General features: G+C 38.4%; 1 protein-coding gene and 1 long non-coding RNA gene across 3 annotated transcripts; one reads left to right on the top strand and one right to left on the bottom strand.

Moving 5' to 3' along the window:
- Positions 1-725: 725 nt before the first annotated feature.
- tmem63a (transmembrane protein 63A) lies at positions 726-13,603 on the bottom strand. Of its 2 annotated transcripts, none has more exons than XM_086166947.1 (23): positions 13,482-13,603; positions 11,545-11,727; positions 11,177-11,256; positions 10,948-11,026; positions 10,649-10,686; positions 10,384-10,526; positions 9,996-10,047; positions 9,773-9,881; positions 9,547-9,617; positions 8,693-8,773; positions 7,256-7,373; positions 6,648-6,781; positions 6,351-6,494; positions 5,580-5,733; positions 5,340-5,446; positions 5,168-5,254; positions 3,920-3,985; positions 3,520-3,682; positions 2,728-2,833; positions 2,474-2,641; positions 2,048-2,163; positions 1,920-1,970; positions 726-1,702 (listed from the first exon to the last, which is right to left on the bottom strand). In XM_086166947.1, exons 2-23 carry the CDS (start codon positions 11,713-11,715, stop codon positions 1,565-1,567), a joined length of 2,376 nt encoding a protein of 791 aa, XP_086023073.1. In that variant the 5' UTR covers positions 11,716-11,727; positions 13,482-13,603; the 3' UTR covers positions 726-1,564. The 2 variants fall into 2 exon arrangements, with proteins under 2 accessions (XP_086023073.1, XP_086023074.1); XM_086166948.1 differs by having other exon boundaries at positions 13,411-13,549.
- LOC147222667 (uncharacterized) lies at positions 12,965-27,174 on the top strand. Its single transcript, XR_015107680.1, has 5 exons — positions 12,965-13,270; positions 20,978-21,050; positions 21,738-21,812; positions 26,824-26,974; positions 27,092-27,174. It is a non-coding gene; the product is annotated as an uncharacterized LOC147222667 (long non-coding RNA).

Below are 27,174 nucleotides of genomic sequence, written 5' to 3'. Positions count from 1 at the left end.
TTTTATCTCCATGCAAATCTTTTGCATGGAGTGTTTGTTTGGCAGATTTATCTTTTCTTTAAAAGCTACACTGCAAAGAGGAGGTACTACATTTTTAAAATTCTGAAAATGACAATGAACAATGGCTTCATTTTATTTTATATTAAGTATAATTTGAACTGTGCAACAGTATTGTTTTTTTGTCAGTGACTTGTGAATTTCCATTTGGGCAAACTAATTCTGAACCAAGATGGTCAAACCTCTTTTATCCCAGTTAAACCTGGGTATGTTGTGAGTTTAGCACTTCATTACACATACTTAAGAACTGGGGTAATCACTGCAGCCCCCTAAAACCCCTTTTGACAACAGAGATCTCACTTAGCTGAGGCAGGTACCGTGGTGAGAAAGGGTAAGGGGCAGGAAAAGAAGGGAAGTGAAAAGAGGGAAACAATAAGGCACGATCAGGTGAGGAGGTGGAGCTACTGGAAGTGTTGCCCAGGGAACTGCCTGTCAAGATATAATAGAAATTCAGTGAAAACTGGTGATTTCTCCTGGTTTCCACTTACCATTGTGCATCATTTTATTTTACTGCACAACTAAAAAGCAACAGTGCCCCCTGATGAGTGACGATGCTCATTACTTTAATATGATTTCTATTATTGATGTTTTCAAACCATGCCTCAGAATGTCCAATAAAGAAATACCTACAATTGTAAAAAAGAAAAAAGAAAAACACCAACTGCATCTTCAGTACCATAACGGGGCTATTTATTCATTTGACAATGAACAATCATATCAACTGGATATCTTTTAGAACTTGCTTTTAAAACTAGTTTCCTTAAAATGGTAATTTAGAAAAAGTGGGAAAAAAAACGACCTCAAGGCAAACTACATTACAGTATATTAAACAAATATTTTCTGAGCTGAAAAAGCACCAAAACAGAACCTTAATTTGGATACTAATAGTAAGAATAATGGCTAATAGTGAATCAATGAAAATTGACCTCTTGTAAAACGTCTGTAATACTGACATGAATCTTTGTTCTTCTGACTAAATACATGATATAAATAGTACTCTGAGACACAATATAAAAAGTGCATTCAAAAGATATTAGGCAGAAAGCTGTTCCCTTGGCAAATTTTGTCCCCAGTATTTAAGAGAGGCACTTGGACTTTAAAACATACAATATAAGAAAAAAAACAACTGCTTATTTGGCATCAGCGTGTAGGGGAAGAATATTAACAACAATCTTTGGTGAGGCAGTTCTTTCTCAAAGACTGCTCTACAGAGCTGTGCTTTAGCATTCATTGTTGAGGTGTTTTTGGAAGCCAATTTGATGATACACAAATCTAAAATTCCCATTAACCTGCTGTGGTGAAGACAGCAAATCATCACCATATGGGACACTTTCAGTATCTTAAATGGTTCTTTCCCAAGAGGAAGAAAATTACTCTTTGGAATCCATTGCAGTTTTTCTTTTAACTCTTACAGAGCAATGAAATTGAGGGGAATTCTCCATCAATGCTGAAATAATTATGAAAGAAGCATATTTCAAGACTTTGACACAGTGTCTAATGGTCCAATTCAGCCATCTGACACGCTGCCTTCCACTGCACTGGAGCTATACTCTGGGCTGCCCTCTGTGGAGCCGTAAGACTGCTGGAGATTGGATTGTGCAGTGCTGGCTGGTGACTTGGGATTCAACACTCTAGGAAGGTAAACCTGTAAAGGCACAAATGCCAATAGAGTACATTTAAAACAACTTAAAACTTGAATTTTACCTTTGAGTTGTTTCTTTGTGATGTGTTTCGCTTATTATTAGAAACGACCAACTGCATATTTACTATGGTAGGTTTCTCTATGCAGAGGGTAAGATTATGTATAGTAGTTTTAGATATTTAAAAAATATCAACCATAGAAACAAGTGCAAATACGTTACCATGGTGTTTTCTTCAACTCCCTCAACTGCATCTTCATCTTCTTCTGTCACCTGCAAATTGTCAACTACAGGTTTAAATTATGCCTGATGACAAGTATTCATTTGGACACACACCAACTGATGCTCACCTGATAATTGTGTGGACTGAGGTACTTGAAATGTCCAAAGCACGTGTAGGCGATGCAGATGACCACAGTAATGGTCAAAACCACCAAGGTAAAGAGAGATGTGGATGTCCAGAATCCTGCAACAAGACAAATTCAGCCACACACAAAGTGAATAGTTAAAAAACAGGTGTCCCCCTATTCATCCGTATGCAAGTACATACTAATGTGGCATGATTTTACTGAGGATGGAAAGGTTTATTCATTACTGCACTTGATGTGGGTCAGTAAAGAGAAGACAGATTTTTTTTTTTTTTTTAAATCATACATACACTTACAAAATGTTTTGAAGTCTAATTAGATTGTTATTAACCACATTAACAATGGTGGGTTATTTCAAACCACTTTTTTTTTTTTTTTTTTTTAAATCGGCACATTCATCTCTCTAACCTGTTCGAAGAACAGAAAAGAAATATAGCCATATCAGGCAGATGATAGGTGCAGCCAGAGCTTGACTGACAGCTTCCAGATGGACCTGGCGGTCTAGACGGGCAGGCAGGTAGGCAAAGTACAGATTATGTTTGTCCACCAGGTGTTTCAACATCATATATAAAAGACCTGTTAAAATTAAATGAGATCATGTTATTTTTAAGAACATTCCGAGAAATGGCTATATGAAAGATCATGTTCAGCTATGTGCTTACCAAATGGTACAATTATAGGACAGATCACACTGTATGCCATGATGACGGTAAACACACAAAGGATCCAGCCATACATGGCTCCATATTCAAACTCGTAGGCCTGATTCTGCAAATAGGAATCATTGTAAATCGCAAGATTCTTTACTACTTTTTGTTTGTTTATTTATTTATTTATCTGGGATCAACCTGTTCACACAATGTCAAGGATGGGCATTCACCCCTAGAATAGGTCATACTCTAATCCTATGTATGGACCAACATGGCTTTGAAAAGGGAAATTGTTTGGAGCCAAAACGTCAACAGAGGACAAATGTGTGATGCGAATCACTTAGTTTATGTAAAGGTAAAACTCTTGGGTGTTTTAGCAAACTTCATTTGACCAACACAAAACTGATTAAAAGTTATAACTCAGAAAGCAGTCCTCTCTAAACGTTTGATTCTATTGTTTGTAAACCAGCAGCACAGAAAAAAACAACTAAGATTGATACAACTGATAAGAAGAAGTGATAACCTCAAAGGGATAGGGGTCTGTTGAAGACAATTTAGAAATAGTTGCCAAGGGGAATCAACAGAAAATGTCAACCCCTGCCCATCTCTTTACAAACCTGAAAAATTGTAACAATACCAAAATAAGCTTGAGGCTGCCCATGTGTGCCTTCATGAAGAAAAGTCTTTCTTTCCAGTGTTATGTATGGATATAAATAAGGCAGCCCTTGGACAAATACTTCCATCAAAATTTCAGATCGGTAGTAAAAACATAGCTTTCCGTTGAAGCATATGGTGATTACAAACCTGTTTAACATATTTTCTCTCTGCAGCAGAATTAGCCACTGCCATACGAACGGTGTAAAGCAGCAAACCTGGCAACCGTAAAAGGTCCATTGCAGAACCAACTAAGCCCGCTGCAATTACATAGTTGACGAAAAATGCCCCTTGGTTGGGTAAGAACACACACCTTGTACACAGTAAGAGGAAAACAAACAGATGGTTAAAAACAAATTCAGCACAGCACTAGTCGAACCAAAAGAATGCATGCAAAAAGAACATGATCATAGTAAAATATTCTAAAACTAGATTTTAGTTGCAGATAATGTTTATATATCAAACAGTACTTGCTGTGAATACTTCTGTATTAGTCACAAAATTACATAATTGAATTAAACTGTTATGGCAATAAAGAGGGTTAACTTACTCAAACTTCAGTTTCCCATCTACCAGGAATTCTTTATCAAACAGCCAACGGAAAAACACTGCCAGACTAAGGAAAAAAAAACAAGACCAAAAAAGTACAAATAATTTTCTCCATTATACAGATTCTTTTTTTAAAGCTAAATGACATTCACTGGCTATGTAAAACATGCACACACTATAACAATGCAACATGTGATAACAAATATGATCGCTATTTCTGAATAGTTCCATTCTATTGTTGAACTGTAAAAAAAAGAAAATCATTGACATCATAAAAACAGCAAAACATCATAAGAATGAAAATATTTGATTGTGGAAATAACAAAGTGGCTGATTGTGCTGCATCGGCATAACAGCAGCTAGAAAAGGTCACTTTTTTTTAGAAATGAGATTAATTAAATTAGAAAAAAAAGACATCTATATATTAATTATATAATAACCGCATAGAGGATGAGTTGTATGAAATCTTATAAGATGATGTATGAATCCTTTTAAATATTTTTAGAAACCGATTGTGACTTTCTGGTAACATCTTTTATTCTCAGTGAGGTTGTGCAAGATCTTTGGTTTAAGCAGAAAATGGTTGGGAGTTTCTCTTCCTTGTCTGAGTCTTTTCTTTCTGTAAGCCACAACTCTATTGTTCCTCAATTGCTTTGCTGAGAAAAAGTCAGCAAGTGGTACGCAACACCGAGTTGCGCTGCAACCTATTTAAGCAGCACCAATCTCTCCAGCTGCATGGGCAGGGCAAAGATCTGTCATAGCAGATTGCTATGCACTTTAATCAATTAGTGTTGCTCTGCTGACCATTTCAGTCACAGACAGAACTTTCACATCTACGCAAACGGGTTGTGTTCTTTTTTGTATCAAGAGGAATATGGGAGCAATGCTGAAATATAGCTTGTTTTTTTTCTATTAAGCAAAACAAATTCACATATATGGTGTGCACCTGAGAATATACTGGTTAGAAGCCAGTGTTGAAGGTAAAGTCCACTGCCAACATCTTGCCTGGTACTCATGGAAGTTGAAAGTTAGGAGTTGGGCCAAAAAAAAACTGTTGGATTTGTTTTGCCCTTTGTGTGCTCATACAGAATTATTCAGATGTCATTTATTCAATTTACTCCTGCAGTATATATTATATAAAAACAGTCATCAGTTATATCCTCTCAGAGTAGGACAGATGTGGATATATACAGATCAAACATTGGTTGAAATGTGTCATTCGACTGACACTTATATTTATTCAAATCACCTGGTGAGTCCCAGTGAGGGAAGGATGAGCACCATAAAGAGCAGAAACATGTACAGCTTATGCATCATACTCAGCTGCTCGCTGGATCTGAAACAAATGTCCATGTATGAAAACATTATTCTCCACAAAGAGGAACCAATCACTGCACTCCTAAAATAAATACATGTTATACCTGCTCCAGTGGGCCTCGCCCAATGTTGAATAGTAGACTATGGTAGGCAGTAGTGCTGAGAAGGACCACAGCAAGAGTGTTGGAAAGAACTGACTGACAACAGGACTCTAAAGGGAAAGAACCACAGTAATAGAATAGGGGAAATGGGAAAATGTTTTTAAAGCACAATCAAAACAAAGACCCATGTTTGTCTAAAAGAAATACCAAAAAAAATGAACCGTGTTTGTCAAGAAGTCTTACATTTAGATACATGATCGGCTTTGTGACGTTGAACTGGTCCATGACACTCATGATAATGGTGGGAGTTGTGAGGAAGGTGAGCAGGACGAAAAGAAAGGCGTTGAGCATCACGTAGCGCATGACCCAGGGGAAACCACGTACCGAGAGATTCTCCCTGTCAGATGCAACAGACACCGAAAAGCATGAGCTAAAATTCTTACATGATGAGAGAAGTACATGAAGCAAATAAAAACAACTGTGTGGGTTGCACTGCAATTATGCAACTACGTTTTCCTCCCACAGTCACATATTTATTGATGGTATCTGCAGTAACTTAAGAGAAATGAATTTGTCTGAGTAATTCAATGTCTTTCTTAACTGGAGTTTACACTCCAGGAGGAACGAAGAATGACGACTATTTCAGCAAAGCAAAGCAAATTCAATTTTCACAGCATATTTCCAGCACAGGGCGATAAAATCATTTTGTAAGTCACAAGAAGACAAGAGCGTTAACCAGGAAGGTCAAGTGATGTGTTTGAAAATCAGTTCAAATATATTGGTTCCCTTACTTCAGAGTGAAAATAAGCACAAATCATTTTGTTTCAATTACAGAAATTCTTTTGAACGTTTTTTTTTCTTAAAAACACAATTCCCATGTGATTCTACTTATTTAATTATGATATTGAGTTATCGCCTAGCCATGTTGGAAGCAGTATCATAAAAACTAATGAGGTCATATGACCAGAATGGAGCTCAAATAAAAAACACAAAAAAAACAAACAACATTCTTACCAGAAGACATTTTTGGGAATGGGAGCAAAGCTAACCCTCCACCTGTTCACCTTTAGAACTGCACTTTTGGAAGACGGCTGGGGCTCCCGCCAACAACAGCAGCTTTTGCCACCACACTCAAGCGCATTGAAGTCTTTCAAAATGCTAACAAGTAAAATACAACAGTAAGTGGTGGGAATTAATGAGCTTTCAACAATAATGACAGCGATGGAAATTTGGCTTACAATGGAAAATCACCAGGGGTGTATTCCTCTGCTGATAAATAGCGACACAGCTTGTCAATAAAGGCCTACTTACTATTTCGCCATAGCCTCTGTTTGCAAGGTCACAAAGGCTATACCCAGGGGACGCTCTGGAACCACTTCTGCCTGATTCCTCACTTCTTCCAACAGTTCTTTTTCTTTTGTGGTATAGTACTCTATGGCATCAACCTGAAGAAAAACAGACACGGACCTCATTCATTTTTTTTATTTTTTTTTTATGAAAGACGAAATAGAATATTCCAGGCTCCAAAATGAAATTATTAATAGCCACACATAGTTTTCTTTGTTTCAAGACCAATTAACTCAACAACAAAGACTAGTAGAGCCAAACACTTTGTTCAAAATCATCAGAGTACAATTCTGCATTACAGAACAATCTGCTACCTTTTGTAATTGACTATCTCAATGCCACATTTGTTATCATTAAGTTAATACAAAACAGATACCAGCGCATAAGAGATCCCTTTCTTAATTCAGTAGCAGGGAAGCTGTGAATACGTTTATTTTCCTTTAGAGGAATATTCTAGCTCTCTTATATACTTCATCATCAAAAGGAAAATTGACAACATTTTGTGCTACGCAAATATGTCGTCTTACTACATCATACATTGTTAACAATTTGTCATGGAGATGCTAACTTACCTTCTCACAATTTGAACAGCAACAAAGGTGACCACATAGTCGGGGATTTATCATTTCACGTTGGCCTGTTTTCTCCAAAACACGTTCATAGTACTGCAGGTTTTTTCCAGCTCGTATCCTTTGGTGAAAACAGCAGGACACAGAAAGTAGCTTCAATTCATATCATATGTAATTATTAAAGCCATAGTTTTAAACAATGGCTTGTACTTAAAATTGAGAACTGATCATTATACTGAGAACTATGAAAAAGCATAATATGATTGCCCTTTTTTGATACTATAATTTTACCAGGTGCAGATAAGGTTACCTTTGTGGTATAGAACAACATTATATGTCTGATGATTTATATTGCAACAGATTAGATTGCAATTAGACAAATAAACAGGATGCCGCCTGTTATGGTTGTTATCAGGTAAGCAGTCTAAAATTCATGGATGCTAAATTTAGTATCAAAAGCTATTAAAATAATGTTGGGTTTACCTTCCTTGTTTATTAGTATGTTAATTGCTCTGAGTACATAAGCCATAAATCACAAATGAGGGCTGCAAGGACAACATGCACCCTCAGAGCCCAATAATCCCCAATTCATCCATTCAACGACGTTGGAGTCCAACCAGACTCATTGGTTATTGAAAACATTGTAAACTATGAACCATGAGTGATGAAGAGGACTTTGCACTTGATCACGAGAGGTGCCATGACAATACCATCTTAAATCTGATAGTTTACAAGCACAGTTAACACAGGCAAATGATGTAGAGCTAATTGATATAACAACAGAGAACCCTTTTTTCATATTTTGACTAATAGTAACTCAACCTGTGTTAAAAGAGAACTCAGCTCTGTGCTCAAAAACATGTTATGAGAGGAGATAATAACTTTCATCTTAAACAAAATCTAATAAGAGAAGTTATTTGTTGCCACCTGATGAATGTGACCCCATCTCTCAACCAAAATATGCTTTTATCTTGTTTGATAGCTAGTCTTTTGCAACCTTGTCCAATCTCTGATTGAAAGTACAGCAGTACTGGGCAAGTACTGCTGTACATCACTACCTTTTAAATAAAGGTAGTGATGAAAGCAGTGCAAGTAAAAAGCAAAAACAACAAAGAAGTGCTTTACTTTGTGAGTTTTTTAAGGCACATCTTTCACGCTCCATACAGACAGTGCATTTTTTAAAAAGGAAAAATATGTTTTTCAAGGAGCTATTAAGGAGGCTTTTTGGTGCAGCACAACTCCAATCCATACAGAGTGTCAAGGTTTTTCACAATTTTTGGACTTGGGCCTTCAAAAATGACTGCATATGTTAAGCAAAGAACCGAAATCATTCTATATTGACCACAGACCCTGTTCAGTGTTCCTGATGCATACACGAGTTTACACTTAGAACAATAATAAACAATACTTGGTTATTTCAAAATTTCTGTAATTTCTTACCTTTCCTTATCGAGGTGCATTAGCTTGGCCACGTTGTAGCCCAGAGTGACAGCACACACTCGGCAGGAGGGGTATGCCTCTCTGCAAGATCATTAATAACATTAATTATAGACACAGTACAATTCATCAAGACTTGGCATACTCCATGTAAGCAATATGTTTTATGACCTGAAGTTTTAACTAAATTTAGATTGGTCAGATTGTCAACTAGTCACGAGTCCTTGTCTCACTGGTCACTGCCCTGTGCTTGTGGGAACACATTTGTGCGTGAAGAGTGGAAATGTTCCATGGTGCAGTGGATTTTCCAGTTGCGGATGTTTTTCTGTGCATTCCTCTCATGTACAGGCATAATCAAACTATGAGACTCAAGACTGAGATCAGTAAAAAAAAAAAAAAAAATCAAGCAGTATTTGGCAACATATTACCCGTGCTGCTGTTTGGTTATCGACAGTTACAGAGTGGATGAGTGGATGATGGGTATGTATTAGTTTTCACTTAAACTATGACTGAGAGAAAGTGCAGCTCTTCATAGATATTGTACCAGTTTTAAATGGTAAGAAAATAATCATTGAAAAATGAAAAATAAAATTATAGTCAATGGTAATGTTGCTTTGGTCTTCAGAAATAAATCAAGTAGAAAGAGACAATGGATGGAGAATCATTTAGGGTTGAAATATATTTTAAAATATATTCAAACAGTATGCTTACTGATTATATTAACCTAAATGCAACAATCATTGCAACTTCTGCTCATGTCAGTAAGTGGAGAACTATTAGGAAGAACTCTGACAAGAGTAGTCTAACAAAACAAGAAATTCAACTTAAAAAACAAACAAAAAAAACATTCTACTCACGTAAAATGTTCCATTACTGCCTCCTCTGTTGCCGTCTTAGGAAGTGAATTCACAAACAAGGTGTTTCTGGCCTACAATCATAAAACATGTACAACAGGCCATGCTCAGGTGCCAGAACAAATTACAGCTCACCAGTTCACAAATATACCGGTAGTTCTATACAACCAAACTGTAAATGTGCCATGAAGGACAGATGGATTTATTCTTGCAGAAATATGTGACTTACTATCTCCCTGCGCATGCCTTTCATTTGTGATGTGTGATGTCGCAGGACAACCACAGTTAGGATCAGATACAGAACAGCAAACACTGTATGCAGCCACAGTAAGTTGTTTCTAGAAAACCAAATGACCAAAAGTCAAAAAGTCAAATTCAACACTGCAAACTGAACTTTTTATTTAAAAAAGCCTGTGCTATTTGTTCAATACTCTTATATCATTGACACTTACCCCTTTTGAAGATTCCCAATTGTTGTCCTTCCGAAACTCTGTGGGTCAGTGTCTGAAATTCAAATATCGTGGTTTAGGGAAAAAAATACCTATACAAGTCCTAAGACAACAAAAAAAAAACACACTTTACATTCAAATCATTGCACTGCAGCTCCGCACTTTAGATTGGTTTATCATTTTTACAAGACTACCATTAAATCCTGAATATTAAAGTGTGGCAAATCAAGGCACTCAGTCTCAGTACATGTCAAAGACTGTTGAGACCTGAGAAATCAAATTTCTTAACTGCTGTCTGGCATTTCATTTTCAATTGGCATTTAAAATGCTGCATCCTTCTGTAATGCTAGAGTATGTCACCATAAAACACAATACTCTATGGAATACTCACTCAGCAGGTCACCCGTGAGGTTGACAGGCAGTATGATGGACAGGGAGGTTACAGTAACAACCAGCAACAAGACAATCAGATGGCGCTGGAAAGATAGGTAGTGAACAGCGTCCATTCCACATTTGGCTTTTATTTTTTCATCACTGAAAGAAACACACACACACACACACACACACACACACACACACACACGAAACTCATTTATATGTTCTATCCTTATAAAAGAACATCAGAAAACAAATTGAATTTATCAAGAGTCACTCACTCCATTCTGAGGATGTAAGGCAGCCAAGAACAGAAGCCCTGCACATAGAGATATTATGCTATAAGTACTCTACCAAAGAATTAAGCTAGCTACAAAAGTGCAAAATGATAGTGTGTTAATTACGTGAGAGTGGTCAAAGCAAGTGTGGTTCACAATAACAATGGGTAGCCAGTCTAGTTGTATAAAGTGATGAGATCCTTTTGTTGTTGTCATTTGACTCATTGAATTTATAATCCTGCTCATCTTGATAGCTATTTCTAACATGTCATTGGGCGGTAAGGGAAAATACTTCTGCATACCAATTCATGCTCATACTCTTCCACACTGGACACGTACGATGACATGTGTCCATAGCAACGGTGTGTTGACTCAGTAAACCTGTTACACAAGAGAACGCATCATGAGTAATGACATCAATTTGAAAAAGACATACTAAACAAACAAAGACTAGTTGCAGTGCACACAAACAGTCTAATCATCTGTGCAATATAATTACGAATGTTTGAGTGAAATTATGTCACGACTGACCCTTCATTGTCTGCAACCAATGCTAGACGGCCATAGTCCCAGAACTTTCTCCTGATAATGGAGAAAAGGAGCAGCAGCACCTGGAGGTACCAAGAAATCTGCAGTTGAGCTCTCTCATAGTTGTGAAAGTTTTCAGTCATCTAGGTCATCTTACTTGTTGTAGTAACTATGCATATTCATTTTTTCAAAAACTTTTCGCCATCCAAGGATGAAATTAGTCAATTCTGAAAAGGTCCAATTGTTACAACAAGATGATCCCACAGTCACTATTACGATTACAAGAACATGCTAATTATCCATTCCAGACTGCATTCTGGTTTTAAGAAAAGCAAAAATAGAATCAAAAGATGATATAAATAGTTGCATACCAGAAAGACAATGAAATTGAGCAGTAGTACAACTGGCACTCCTCCAAAGCTGACTCCGGTCAAGACAGTATTGTGAGTAGAACTGAAACAGCTGCTGTTGTCCAGGAGCCCCGGTGAAGGAGTACCATTTCTGGCCAGTAGGGGCCACTGTGCCCCCCACCAGAGCGACATCACTGCAGAAATCTAGCAGCACACAGCCAGGTATTAAGACATACCTTTTTTTTTATTTCTTTCAAACGACAGTACAAAGAGCATGCACGATAGAGGTACCAGCCAACAAACTTCCAGTTTTGAAATCCATTTACTTCAAGGGGATAAGATAATTTAATCTTGGTGTTTCTTTGACATATTACAAATCTTAAGACCAAACAAATCTAATAATGATAGTTAAATTTGTCATAATTTAATGCTTATAAATATACATCAACCAGTTACAAGGTTCTTCCTTCACAACAAAGCCCCTGGGAAAGTCTTTTTGGGCAAGCATGGCAGTGTAATTACATGGTTTGGCCACAATGTCAAATTGGTTTCAAAACCCAGTGCTCCTAGGAAAGACCAGAGGGCTAAGAAAAACAGCCGTTTCAATGTTTTCCTTGGAGTTGCTGTTTTCATTAGCTGCACTAAATATGCATTAAAAATCGACAAAAGAAGGCCGGTGTCCCTGGTTTGAAGGACGGTGTCCTTAATTTGTTTTCTATGTAAAATTGCCTCAGGTATTACTACTTTTTCATCCTCATACCTACTGCGGGGCAGACTTCATACAACAGTCAGTTGCATGAAGTTGCAGAGGGACTTACAACCCCCTCCGTGGGTAAACATATCAATGAAACATAGCAAATGTGATGTATTATGAAACTACTGTTTTATATTTAGGAAATTCTATCAAAGTTTTATGTTAGGAACAAAATACAATAACAAATGTCACTCTAGCAGTATGAGTCAAAAATGTTTTTGTATCAATTAATACAACAAAAAAAATCTCGGTCTGTGATTGAAAAAAAACGCAGTATACTTCTGCTAGATAGTATTTTATGGGTAATACAAGTTGTAACTAGGTTACCTTTACATGCTATCAAGTTAGCTCAGCCCTAACCTCTGATACCTCACAGCAGGAAGCTGAAAAGCATCACCACTCCAAACCGGTAGAAGGCGGTATACGCTTTTTAGTTTTAATTGACGTACTTGGTACCGACGTTCGGATGTGGCCAAACAAAAAAAAACACAACATAAAATAAACAAAACAAAGTTGTATTTACTTTACAGTGCTCGTAGGACTCAATTGTAAGAGAGGCAAAACAGTTCCGTGTTTAAAAGAGAGCCCAAAAGACGAATAAAGGTTAAAAGGTCGATTTGTAGCGTAGTATTTATTTTTAGGATACAACCCGGAAATATGGCGGATTCGTGCCGCGTACCGTGACTCGGGGGGATGTAAAGCTGTGGTTGTGAAGCGTAACCCTGTTAAGTCTCCCCCTTCCCCCCCACCTCTGTCACAAGTAGTGACCGAAACTTTCTTCCTGAAATAGACTGACACGCGGGGGAAAGTGTTAAAATTTGAGACGTGGCAGAGAAATAACCGCGGAATTCGTCACACTTTGAACCACCGCCGCTGACGAGTGGAAGTGACAGTTGCCCACAGGCGCCATTCTCCTGCGATACAAAATTGGGAACTTCGCTAACAGCTGATTCACAACACCTGACATCTGTGTAACGTCACGATGACAAACAGGTAGTTGTCTAAAGTCTTGCTTTGTAATTCCTCAAAAAAAGATAGTTAAATAAATAAATGCTGCGTCTTTACGATACTACACTGTGAGACCGTTAACAATATTAGTACATTGGCTTCAAATTGTGACAAACTTGTCCTACCTCAGTCCACGTTCAACTGTAAACATCTGCTAGCAGTACATGGCGTACTTCAAGTTGTTCCGGTCACTTACGTAAGTTCGTGTTACGAAGAAGTTTTTCCTGTTTGTTTGATTCTTATTCCACCCAGAGAGAAATTAATCTAAATACCAAATGCCCAATATATAATGAAACCGGAGTCTCCACGCCCTTCTCCTCCCCTCTGTGTTCCGTGTGTGCGCAGACGGTGAGCCACTGTAGATGGAGTTCCCTGCATCGTCCTACTCTCTGTGCCACTGTATATCTAAAGTAGCTTTAACAAAACCCATCCATTGGAAAATAACTGCAAAATAAACACCGCGAGTTCACAGTATCTCAACTTTCATTGTATCTTGGGGTATTGTCGATTACCATGCAAAGTATTTTATTGCATCAGGGAAAGATGAAGACATGGTAAAGCTAATTTTGACATGCAAATTGATATATGTATCACAGCCACCAAAAACAATGTGAATTAAAATGACTTACCAAGTGCTGGCTGGGGCAAGTGGAGTTTTTTTTTGCCTCAGCTGTTGGTTTGCACAGAGCCAGATCCTGACACTATCATGTGACTGCTGGCTGTACCCTGGCTAATACCGCCCATTTCCAAATTGGATTTTCATATGACTTCTGGTAGATTCAGATCAGCTGGGTAAACATAAAATTTTAAACTAACAAATACGTGCAATGTCTGTACTCCATATGGACAGGGCCATGTCACAGGAGAGTGCTACTCAAACATGTGGCAAATCACAGTGAAATAGAACACACTTTAGCAGGATCATTTGTTAAAAATGTATATATACGATATAATAAACAAAGAGATGTATACATCGGAGAACAATAATGGGGGGTCTATAGGAGACAGATGCATGAGTGACCTATTCAGTTACGCCAAATGATAGAGCACATGATAACAATAAAAAGGCCCCTATTTCAATGAGCTGGCAGTTTTTCAAACCAAGAAACTTTTCATCTGCACATCAGGATTTCACAGTAGTAGGTTGTGAATAATGAGCTCCATTTTCTTAATCTTAGAACAGATTTTTTTTTCCAGTCATGAATCCTTTATTGCTATTGTTCTAGATCGTTGTAATTTATTATCTTAATTGTCCTTATATAGCTAAAATTCAGAACTACACAAAGCTATATTTTAAGAATTAAGGTCAATAGAAGCAAACTAAGGACTTTAGATCTTAAGTTACTGGTACCTAAAACAGTATTTTTTAATGTAGGAAGTTTCGTTCACTGAGCTCAGGTGTAGTGATAAATAGATAATGAATGTGTGATGACACCTTATGTTTTAAGATGCTCAACTATCAGTAAGAAAATCTTTCTGATTAGTCTGACACTAATGTTGTTTAAAAATAACTTGGTAATGTTTCTTTTTCTTTTTTTTTACTGAACGAGAGAAAATTACATGATGCGTATCCAAATATCGACTTCATTTCACTGGTTCAGACACAGAACCATGGGAATTAGGCGTTAAGCTTGTTTCGTTGTCAGGGTTAGTCACAGATTTGTCCATCACCGTTGAAACTACAGAATACCTCCCTTGGGACTGGTGGCTCTGCAGATGTTCTCAATGATCTTCGCTCTGCCAAATGATTTTGAAACCATTAGTATCAGAAACAGAAAACAGTTAATATCAGTAGTATGCTCGCCATCGTCAATCCACCTTAAAACAAAAAAACAAAAAGATAGCTAAAAATGTACTTGACTTCTTCCAATCTAACTTGATCACCTGTTCTACACATTATCAGAAACTGGATTGTTCCACACATAAAACATCACAGGAGATGTGTTGTTATGGTTTGTAGGACAGAGTATTGCTAACCAATGTCACGGGCCCCCATCAGATCTGCCAGTGGTCAAATTAACGAATCCAATGCAATTAGTCATTCAATTTACTGTGAGATTCTGTGGTTGCTCTGAAAATGTCTCTTTCCTCCCCTCAGCCTTTTTTTCTCTTGTTTTTCCATTATGGGATTTTCTATTTATCTGTCCTGACTGTTCATTTCTGCTTCTCATGTCTTACTGTGCGTGTTTGTGTGTGTTTGCCATGTCCCTGTGCAATTGTGTACACACAGCAATGCACATGTTGTCAGTGTGATACACCAACATCAATCTATCTGCGTGTAGGTGTGTGTGTGTGTGTGTATAGTGACTGTTCATGCCTCACTGTGGGACGCGTTGATTAGCGCTCAGTGCGGCTCAGCTCCCAGCTGTCCTCACGGCTGGCCGCTGATTGAAACCAATCAGACTTGCGATGGCCCCATCGCAGTGACCCCTCACCCCTCCCACCCCCGGCCTAATCACCTGCTGATTGGCCCACGCAGGGCCCCCTCCCGTTGGCATGGAAGGTTAATTTGACCGGCGGATGAAGGCTCCAGGAGGGAATAGGAACGTGCGCTGGTTGATATTGCATGGATATAGCCCACCTGTCAATCACAGCCACTTATAGAGGAGCAGCAAGGGAAACACTGACAACCAGGGAGGAAGCCAGAGGGTGAGAAGGACAGGAAACATGGATAGGGGTGTTGGTTGTGGAACTTTGCACTAGTATTGTAGCAGGTACCTCAGATTTCCATCGTAAATTCATCTTTTGCTCTTGTTTATCTGTACATATATATATATATTTAATTTTCTCTCACCTACATTACTGCATTAATGTCCCACAAAGGATGAATTGAATGCCATAAACATGAGTCATATATCAACTATTGTAATCCCACAAAATCAAAGAAGGAGAAAAAAATTCTCAACTTGTCAGAATATATGATACACGGAAGAAAAGTAACCAAACACCGAGTCAACTAATGCAATGTGTTACAGCTCTGCATTAGATCATTTGGTAACAGTAATAGTAATGGATAATAATCCATTTGTAAGAGGTTTGCTTTTTCTGTCGTCAAACTTTAATGTGTTTTTCTTTTTCCAATCTGTGGGGATTTATTTAAAAATTAATCACCTTAAAAGTAGGCTTTGTGGTGGGGCTGTAATACTGCATTTATCTTTATACAAATGTGTATAAGAACAATTATTTGAGTTTATTTATTTATTTATTTATTTATCTATTTACCAAACAGGTAATATGTAATGATTAGGTTCCTATAAGTAATTTCTAAACACAGTAACAGTTAAGCTTTATTTAATGTGCAACTTCCACATTATCGTGAACGTAATTCTGTAGTGTAGGGGTCTCACCAGAGAGTGGCAGTATTGTATTCAATGTAAGAAGTTAGTCCCATGTACAGTTCTCTAATGACGTTATTATTAGATCGCTGTGGATCAGTCTTTAAGCTTATTGTTTACGTCATCTGTGGTCTACATTTAAAAATATACACTATATAAATATATATTTATACATTAAAAAAAGGCTATAATTTCATAGAATATTCAATGGACGGCTTGGATGAAATCATTTTGTCAATGGAACCTCAGTTAGGTTTGGCAGAATTTTTTTTTGCTGAATTTGTGTAAAGCATTGTATTTTGCGGTAGATTGTGTTGAAGTTTGCTAAAAATATTTTGCCCAGTAAACAAAATGTTAAAACAGTCTTTCTCCCACCTTCAACGTTTTGACAACTGTGCACTCCCTCCCCCACACTTGCCCAACTCACTTTGCCATGTCAGCCCATAGACTCACCTTATGGCTTTGTGTGTGTGTGTGTGTGTGTGTGTGTGTGTGTGTGTGTGTGTGTGTGTGTGTGTGTGTGTGTGTGTGTGTGTGTGTGTGTGTGATCGTGTGCATGTGCAGATTGTGGCAGGTTCTCTGCCTCCATGTCTCTGGTGGGCAGAATAATGTTGCCAGATTTCCATATCATTACCATATCATTTCCATGTCATTATCATAGTGCTGCCTACGACATGTGTCTGTCTGTGTGTGCACACGTGCATGCATGTGACTGAACTTTGCAACCGATCTTCAACTGTTTCTCTTCCTGTGTCTCACAAATACATTGTATACACAATCCCCCACAGGAATACACATATCCCTCTTACATGCCTGCTTTTCACAGTCATAAACTATATCTCTGTATCTCAACCGCACACCCAATTGGACACGTTATAATTCTCAAATAATCTGCCATTCATAATCCTTGTTTGTCTATTTGTTGGAGCTAATCTAAATACCAATTAAAGTAAAGAATTGGCCACAGTTGTAAAGCTTTAAATCAGAGAAACAGGTGGACGACGCTGAAGACTTGATGCGAAATCACCTGTTGGATCCGGGCCGCATCAAAATGTGATTAGATTGCAATGTCACAACCTGGCCTGTATGTTCATGACACAGTTGAAAACATGAACAAGTAATTTATTAGGTGACTTCCTTGACAACTCCCCAAATTCAGCATAGCGTGAGCAAATTAAAACGCTTGTTTAATGCATTTCTAATTTATTGAATGGTATCAATAACACATAGTATGCTTTAATTGTTCTTAGTCTCCTTTTACACTTATGCAATGTAATATCTAGATGTACAAATTACACAGTCAAAAAATGACCGATTAATCAATGTGAGTGAAAATGTAAAGTGTAAAATTTAGGTAGTTCATAACACATCGATAATTCTGGTTTGTTTGCTTGGTCTGTTGGTTGTTTTTTAACCTTTCTATATCAATAAATTAAATTTCATCTGTATATATTCCTTGGGTTTGAAAACAATATAGATTTATTATTGCCCTCATTTTCAACAAATCAAAATGAAAAAAAATATCTGATGATTGTGGCACTGCATGCAAAGTTGCCTTAATAAATGAAGACAAAACATCTTGTGTGTAACCCAGAACTGCAGCAATAATGAAGAACAGTAAACCCACTTTACTGATATAGTCGGCAAGCCAGGTTCAGATTCAAACACCTTTAAGTCAGCCATTTGGAGGTGTGACGTACCAGAAAGAGCCCATTTAGTTAGGGGAACATGTTTGGGGTCGCGCCCTTGTTTACATGGGGAGCCACAGCTGATGGTTTTAAAATGGCGTCCAGATGGTGACAAAAGCTTGAATGCAGCAGAGGGGGCTTCTGTGTCACGCCCACCCCTGCTGTCCAGCTACTTTAGCAAAAGCTGCATCTCTCTCTGCTCTCTCTACTTTCTATTATCTCTCTGGTTTTATCATGTTGCTCAGAGGTGTGATTGTACATTTCCTTAGTGGACGCATCTCATCTTTAGGTTACAATCTGGTTTATCCCTTCCATCTTTCTTTCTCTTTTTCTGTTGTGATCCTCACCTTTGCTTCCCTCCTTTGCCCCTTTGCTTCTTGCTGACGTAGTATTTTGCTTTCTCGTACTTGAACACATCATCAGCTCCTCACACATACAGATGCACACACTTGTCTGCAGATGATGCATGGCAGCCATATGCATATTTTGTCTGTGTGATGGATTAGACGATCTTGTGTTAAATTACTTTGGCGTTACCACCACGCCAAACACAAGCTTAAATAAAAGTGCATTGTACAAAGCTGGAAAAAAAAGAGCAAGCAGAGGAGAAAAAGAACTCCGTTCAATGAAGGGAGGCACTGGGGATAGAGAAAGGCAGAGAGAAGAAAGTGTTCTGTTTTCTACACAGTTGATGTTGAGCTTGTATTTCTATTCTGTTAGGAAAAAAAGAGCCCAAAAATGGGAAAGAAAAAAAAGTAAGCACTAAAATGCTTGAAATGAATGAGTATGGTAGACCGGAGGGTGGGTAAGCTGGGGGTTGAGGGGAGGAATAGAAGGGGAGAGAGGGTGGCACGCAGCAGGTACAGATGTGATTGTGTTTGTGTCAGTGTGAAACATGATTAGTCTTCTCACCTATTAGTGTGCTGATCACCCTGGTCTCAACTACACAGACACACACACACACACACACACACACACACACACACACACACACACACCGTTACAATGCCGAAATGGGATGGTAGGTCAGTATGACTATGTAAGTACAGTATGTCTACAGTCTGATCTATCATGAGAATCATGACATATTTTACTTGTGAACAAGTGTCCCGTGGCCATGCGTGGTCCGTGCACCGTGTGGCACTGTGTTTGTGATTTGTTGTTTAGTCTGCATAGGCAGAGGAGTGTACATTTTCTTTCCCATTGTGATAACTGGTGACTGATTCCACAGGCTGTTGGCGGAGCTCCACTATAGCTCCACGGAGGAGAGAGAATGAGAATAGTGAGAGGAGAGGAGAGGAGAGGAGAGATGAGCTGAGAGAGAGAGAGAGAGAGAGAGAGAGAGAGAGAGAGAGAGAGAGAGAGAGAGGCACTAGCTGTGTAATTAGTCGCAGGTTTTTGCAGCCCTCTGCTTCTGTTTAATTAAAAACTGAAAGAGAGACAGAGGAAAACGAGGAAGGAGAGGCAGCCTGCAAAAGTGAAAGTGAGTTTTGCATAGTTATTCTGTTTTTGCCAGGGGCAGGTGAGAGGCTGGCACTGGGAAAGATGCCCGATAGCTCCAGGCATCTCCCTCTAGGCTTCAGGAAGAATAGTTAAAGGGATGAACTTCACCAACAGTTTATTCATTTAGAAAGTGATCATTAAAACTGAATATTTTTGTACTCGCTCATATTGAAAGATGCAGATAATGGCCTTTATCTTGTATATTGCCAGTGACAAGGCTGTTAAGTGATGCAGTTGCTGGAGATGAGGAGAAAGGTGTTATTTCTTTCTTGTGCATTTGTACATCAGAGCGATGACTCAGCAGTATTGGCATCAATCGGTGCTCTGATGATGAATTCTTTCTGCCTCCACTTACCAAGGGTTATGGATCCATATTGCTGAGCACACTGCTTCCTCACCACATCACCTTTCTTTGTCTCTTTACTCACCCTTAATGTCTGTTCCCATCAGTCAACCCACCCTATGTTGATTATTGTCTATACCCACTCTCATCTTTCTCAATATCAAAACTTCTTCTTACGCTTTAACTCCATCTCAACCATGGCAAAATAGGCAGATTCAGAATTATTTCCAGTTATGCTGCATGAATTCATTGTAGTGAAAACAAGAAGAGCAAACATATAGCAAACCCTGATATGTGATTGCGACCTTTGTGAGATCACATGAGAATCCGTTCTTAAATTATTCTGTTTGGCTGGAACACTTTTGGCGTCAGTAAAGTCAACTCCAGTTTACGAAAAAGAGTCTGTAGAAACAGTTACAACAGCAGCTCCTTAAGCAGTAGGCGATGATACTGCGATAGCAGAATATCTTAAATGAAAGGAGTACAAGGAGCCGCATTGAAGGCTTTTACTTAATAGAAAAAAATATATTTGCTCTTTTCCCAAATGAATTCACTGTCTGATTGGTTCATGTAGTTGCAATCCATCATTCAATCACCCTTTTTTTTTACCTTTTCCAAGGTTTCTACGGGGTCCTTTCACAATAGTGGCACCCCGGCATGTTTATCCAAATCCCTAAACAGCCGTCATTTTAAAATGTTTTTCAATCACAGCAAAAATTATAATGTAACAATCATTCCTTTCAAAATTACCTCACATTAAATTGCAATGTCATTAAAAACAAGAAATAATAATAATAAATTGCTTTTTATTTTTATTTTGCAGCCTTACTACTTACCCATGGATGAATGAATGTCCAACTCTTCCTGAACTGTTCCTGGTTTCCTTTAACTCCCAGGCAAGTCTGTTTGGTGCTTGGGGCTGGGTGGGCACTATTAAACAATACAAAAAGAACATAAATTGATGTTTTTGATGTCAAAACCAAAATAGTGAATAAAAAGTTGCTAAAATGTTTATTAGACCTAAGCAGAAATGCAATTTTGAGAAGTGACTGTGCCTTTGCCTCGATACCGTAACATCTTACCTGTCCTTGTTTAGCTGACCACCTGTCGTGTAAGGGATTATTGTCTAAATGTATTTTTGTTCATTTACTGGAATCTTATCATACCCTTCCACAGAAGGAGATAACATCTTTTGTTCTTAGGGGACAGGAGACTTTGATTCAATTTATAAAAGTTGTGAAATACTACTAAATCAGTCTTGTCAGCCTATCAGTTAACATCATATATCATCCATCAGCAATGTCATATTTTTGACATTTTATTTATTGAATACTGCGGTAGATAATTGACAACAGCCAGATCACTGCCTGCTAACAAACTGCAAAATAGTTATTTTGCTTTGTCAAATGCATCAGTCCAAATTTGCCGATATGTTTTCTGTTTGACCGCAGCATATAATTCACATAATATACAATTCATCAGATGTTCAGTTATCCGTTGCGCCCCCTAGTTGGAAAAGACCACTCCCATCAGTATCACATGACAAATGGGATCCCTTACACCTGCTTTGTATTGATTGGCAGGAACTCTTGCTCTGCTTTTCTATGGGACAAATGGACCCTAACCCTCCAGCAAGGCAGAATCCATACATCTCCTCAGTAAGTCAAGAACTCCTCTCGGTGGATTCCTCCTATCCACCAACCCACTTGTTGATTATATAGTGAACAATGAATCGCCTGATCTTTGACTTCTCTTCCTTTTAGACTCTCATTTGTATTTTTTTTTTCTTGAAGGGGTTTTGCTTACCTTAATCTGAATACATATTTTGTTATTATGATGAGGTTGTGTTTTGTCTTGAAATCCAGGGCTGATAGTTTCCAAAGGATCGACCATATTTTACTGTATATCAATGCTTTATAACAGTGGTCAAATGTGCCTTACTATAATATCTCACCTGGTTCAGTTATTTTTCCCCACACATGCCCCTGACTTCTAAGTACCTGTCCCTGCTAAATACAGATGCCATTGGAGCATCTTTGTGACTGGATACTCTCCCATCAGTCACAAACACACCTTAAATCTTAATCTTGCAATTTGTCATATTTTCATACCACCTGGACCCACTTAGCACTTTAACTGTGCCAAGAAGGCAACATGGATGGTTAAGTGTTGATTATTTAACTGTGACATGTTGAATACATGAGTGGATTCATAACATTTACTAACAATTTTCCCATGAATTTGTCACATGTGTCTTTGGCACTCACCTTTATTCATAAACATGCAGGTGCAACTGTTCGATTTTCCCCATACATCTTGAAAAAAGGAGGTTTGCAATTTATTTGACAAATGTGCTTTTGTATCATAAATACAATCTTGCTTTCAATTGGCTACTTTGGACCATTAGGCCACTTTAGTTATCTCTGACACCAAAAGTGGCTTTTAGTTCTTTGTCCGAATATTCTAACTGCATTATAAGGAAGAAGTTTGGAAACTTAGCTGAGATTGAAACTCTATGTGTCGCCATTCTTGAGCTTCTGGATGTGGTTTGCGCTTTTTACTTGCGATCCATCGAAAACTAGCATACGTATGAGAGCTGCTGTTTTATCTGCTCTTATCTCCTCTCTGTCCACACCTCTTTGCTTCTTGTTCTCTGTGTATCCAATATTTTTCTTTCTTTTACACAATGTGTTGTTGTGAGTGTATGCATGAAAAATACAGAATGTCTTCATGACGTGGCCACTGCCTGCCTTCTGTCTTTTTATCTTTTTTCACTAAGTTTCCTTGTCTTGAGAAGTAAACGAGGGCACAATGAACTGATATTTGCCTAGGTAAAAAAATAAAAATAAAACAGGAAGACATTGTGTGTGTGTGTGTGTGTGTATGTGTGTGTGTGTGTGTGTGTGTGTGTGTGTGTGTGTGTGTGTGTGTGTGTGTGTGTGTGTGTGTGTGTGTGTAAGGGGGAGCAGCTGCCAAAGCCAGTCCATTGGAGGAGAATGAGGAGTGGAGAGATAAGGAGGCAGCCAGAGAGCAGCAGCTAGCAGGCACCAGAAAGAAAGACACTGATACCCTCTCCCTCCACCTCCAGCCCCCCCCCTTCCTCTCTTTTTCTCCCTCCACTCTCGGCATCCTCCCCTCCTCCTTTGTGCACTGTCTCAACGGAGCTGCATTTGAGTGGCAGGCCGTCACAGATCAGCTAGCAGCTAAAGCAGAGGGCTGTGTGTGTGTGTGTGTGTGTGTGTGTGTGTGTGTGTGTGTGTGTGTGTGTGTGTGTGTGTGTCGGGGGGGGAGAGAGGAGAGCCAAGGTAGGGGGCTGCCAACCCAAAGTGAACAGATCAGGGGAGAGTCTAAGTGGGTTTATCAGTGCTGCGAAGAGCCAACACACACACACACACATGCACACACACACTGTCCACATGAACATCCAAATGAAACTTAAAAAAAACAAAACAAAGAATCATGGAGTAAGAGAAACATGCCATTAGATTTAGTCACATGTACTGGATGCGCACACACTCATGCATTCCCTGTCTTGCTCCCTCTCTTTCTCTCCCCCTCTCTCTCTCTCACACACACACACACACCAACATTAACCGTACACATGCAGAGAAAGAAAGGGGTATTAGGACCAACCAAAGCAAACCTGTGAGCGTGAAAGCGCCTTACTGCCTGCCTGCTAGTAAGAGATGTGACTGGATTCTTAAGCAGCCAGCTAGAGTAAGGGCTGCTAAACACACACACACACACACACACACACACACACACACACCACTCATATCTCAAGGTTCAGACGAAGGCTCGTGTCTCATTTCTCTTGTAGCTCAGTGCCTCAGAGCTTCAGCATGCTTGTTGAGGTAACGATTAGATATGTTTGTACGTGTTTGTCTGTGATTTCCCAGGGTGTCATATCATTATTTTTATCACATATATTGACTTTTTTTTAGGTTATTTTTAAGTTGTAGGCATTTTTAGTAGTTTTACAGATGGAACAGAGGAAGGAGGAAAGGGACGATGCAAAGTGGAATATTTTATCCAAGTACACGCAAGGACATCCTGACTTGATGTCAGAAATTTTAAATTGTTAGTTCTGTTATTTAAAATTGTATTAAAAATGAATACAGTTACTTATTCAATGTTTGGTGTTTTGCTTGAGGTGCCAAAACCACTAAGAGCTAATATGCCTCGAATTAAATTTGAGATTGCCAAGTTAGTGATCATTGTATGATTTAAATTTAAGCATTTAGTTTTCCTTTTTCAAAAAACCTATGTTGACATCATGAAACATAATCAAAATTTTTTCTACCCCTTGTGGCTATTTTAGCTAATTGACTGTACATTATACCACAGCATGGTTCTTTTTACAACATTTACAGTGTAGTTGGCACATTTAAGAGAAATAACACAAATCAATGAAACATGAGATATTGCAACAATGGTCACAGCCATCAACAGCAAGAATAGAAAAATGATAACACACAGATATTTAAACGCTGGAAAAAATATTATGTTGGACCAAAGCTACTTCGTCATTATTATATAAAAGCAGAAAATCAATTGTATCTTAAAACTAGTATAAAGTTTGTTAACTGATTGGTAACATAATTCATATGTGGGCTGTTGATGGCTGTTTTTTTTTTTTTTTGTTTCATTTACATTTTTTTATGCTCTTGCCCTATTGTGGAGAGTCTTTGCTGCAGCCTCAGAATAATCAGTCCAAAATGTATAAACCTGAAAACAAAGCATAAGACTTGTTCCCGGCTAGTTTTCTATATATGTTGCGTATGAGATTAAAATGCTAATTAAAATGCATGCGCATGTGTGTTTCCTTGCCCATGTATGAACCTTCTCCCTCCACGGAGTGCCTTGGTGTCGTTTGTAATATCTCTTTACGTCTGCGATGGAACAGGCAAGCTTAATTATGTCTTTAAGTGTGTAATTAGAAGCGAGTGTAATTGGTGGTTTGCACACAGAACACACTCGTGGTTGGAAAACACAAATCATGTCTGACACAATGCCTAACATGGCTATTTACAGCAGTATTGACAGGTGGTGCCGGTATATGCCTGCTTTTCCTGTATGCATGTACACATAAAGGCACATAGAAGCAACTTATTTCAGGTAGGGCTACAGAGTTGATCGTGAAAGAGTACATAAAAGGTTAGCCTGTTTATTTATTACTTTTTTTTAAAAAAAACTCAGTTGATGATTTTTTTTTTTTGTTTTTACAAAAAAATGCTTCAACAGTATGTGATATCCAGATAATGACATATGAGAAGCTGGAAAGAGACTCTGGTATTTTGGAAAAATGACTTAACAAGAGCAATAAGAAAAGAAAACAAAGAGAACAAAGAGAGAATAGATGATACCCAGGAAGTTAGATACATTAATTAAAAGGCTTATCAGATCCCAAAACAGTGCACCAGCGATTACGATACGAGGGGGGATTTAACAGCTCTTGCATAGTCTTAATAACAACCACTGTATCTGGTTTTGAAGACTCGACATAGTGTTCATGTTAACAAGCAATCTCCAAATAATGTGCGCATACATGCATATGATTTGCTCGATTACATCACGGTTAACATGCCAACCTATATTAAAATAAGTACCCTGAATTTTATAAGGAAACTTGAACTTTGGTCTTCAGATTCAAGCTTTAAGCAGTTAAATGATTACTAGGCGTGAAGCAGTACATAAATCAGTAATTTGCTAAGTTATCTCTACTGCTATCTAGCCCTTAGCATATAGCACTCGCCAAAAAGATAAAGATAACGTACATTTTTGATAATGTTGCTCCAAAGCAACTTTTCATGATAAACCTCCCCAGATGGAAAAGACTGTTTTGTCGCAGTATTGAAATTGCCACATTTTTTCAATCTCAATCCCAACAGTCTTGTTAGAAGTACATTGATCATGCTTCTCTAATTGATTACATGAGTAGGATGTAAAACTAATCCATGAATGAAAGAAGAACCTGTCTTCACATATCCGAAATCAAACCATTGAATAGTAAAGAAACTGTAAATGCTTTTATTTGTTTGTCTGCTTGTAAAAAATTCTCCTTTGAACAGACATTGTGCTACTTTGACAGACAATTTTGTAAACTGTAAAAGTGCGTTTTTACATCCCTAAACATGACTGATTTTTATTTTCTGTCCTCAACATACAAATTGTACCAATCAAAGAGCTTTTCCAGTCAAAAGGTTTTAGTGAGAACTGACATCATTAAGTCAAAGGGATTAAAGCTTTTCCAAAAATATGTCAACTTCAGGTAACTTAAAGGATGTTATGATACTTTTTTGGCCGTTGATACCTTGTCGACTGTTATTCACGGAAGTCATCATGCCGGCTTCTGCTTGTCCTTTAGTCTAGATATGAAGTTGTGAGGCGCTTGTCCGCATGGAATTTATGAGGTCACAATCCCTGCATGAATGTGATCAGATGACCTATGCTATGTATATTGATATTGAGAAACCTGAGGAAGATCAGTTTGGATTGAAACATTTTCACATTTTCCATTTGACAGCGTGGGTGCTGTCTCACATTAGCCTCTAAACTCTCTCCCCCTCTCTCTTTCTTTCTTTCTTTCACCCTCTCTCTTTCTTTCACACACACACACTCTCTCTCTCTCCCACACACACACACATGCACAAACACACATGCACACAGTGGAGATATAGGAGGACAGAGGGAGGCAGAGGAGAGCAAAGCGAGAGATTGACAGGACCAGCCTCCAGCCTCTCTCCTGTCCACAGAAAGGCTGTTTGTTTAGAGGAAATGACACGTGCTGCTGAGGAGGAAATGATCTTCTTGGCCCCATGTAAGATCCTCCCTGGCACCAAGACCACTGTGCTCAGCTCTTTCCTCTCCTCCAACACGCCCTCACACACACACCAACACACTACCCCCCTTCCTTTTCTCCCCTTCATCTTCTCAGCTCCCCATCCATCGCTCGTCTGTCACGGCAGGAGTGCAGCCAATCCATCACGGGTCGGAGCAAGGCAAGCCGTTGAGGTGTGT

This window comes from Fistularia commersonii, chromosome 20 (genome assembly GCF_037954325.1).
Source record: "Fistularia commersonii isolate RoL2024-O1a breed Wild chromosome 20, RoL_Fcom_v1.0, whole genome shotgun sequence".
NCBI lineage: Eukaryota > Metazoa > Chordata > Actinopteri > Syngnathiformes > Fistulariidae > Fistularia > Fistularia commersonii.
The sequence above is the reverse complement of the archived record's forward strand: the minus strand, read 5'-3'. Positions and strand labels throughout refer to the sequence as shown.

Bases quoted from the DNA above. Each gene is read 5' to 3' on its own strand.
- tmem63a (XM_086166947.1), bottom strand. From the start codon at position 11,715: ATGTCGCTCTGGTGGGGGGCACAGTGGCCCCTACTGGCCAGAAATGGT. The intron at 7,374-8,692 runs GTAAGAAATTAC...TTTTCACCAAAG, and splicing joins ATGCACCTCGATAAGGAAAG to GATACGAGCTGGAAAAAACC. The intron at 5,447-5,579 runs GTAAGACTTCTT...CTTTCCCTTTAG, and splicing joins AGCCGATCATGTATCTAAAT to AGTCCTGTTGTCAGTCAGTT.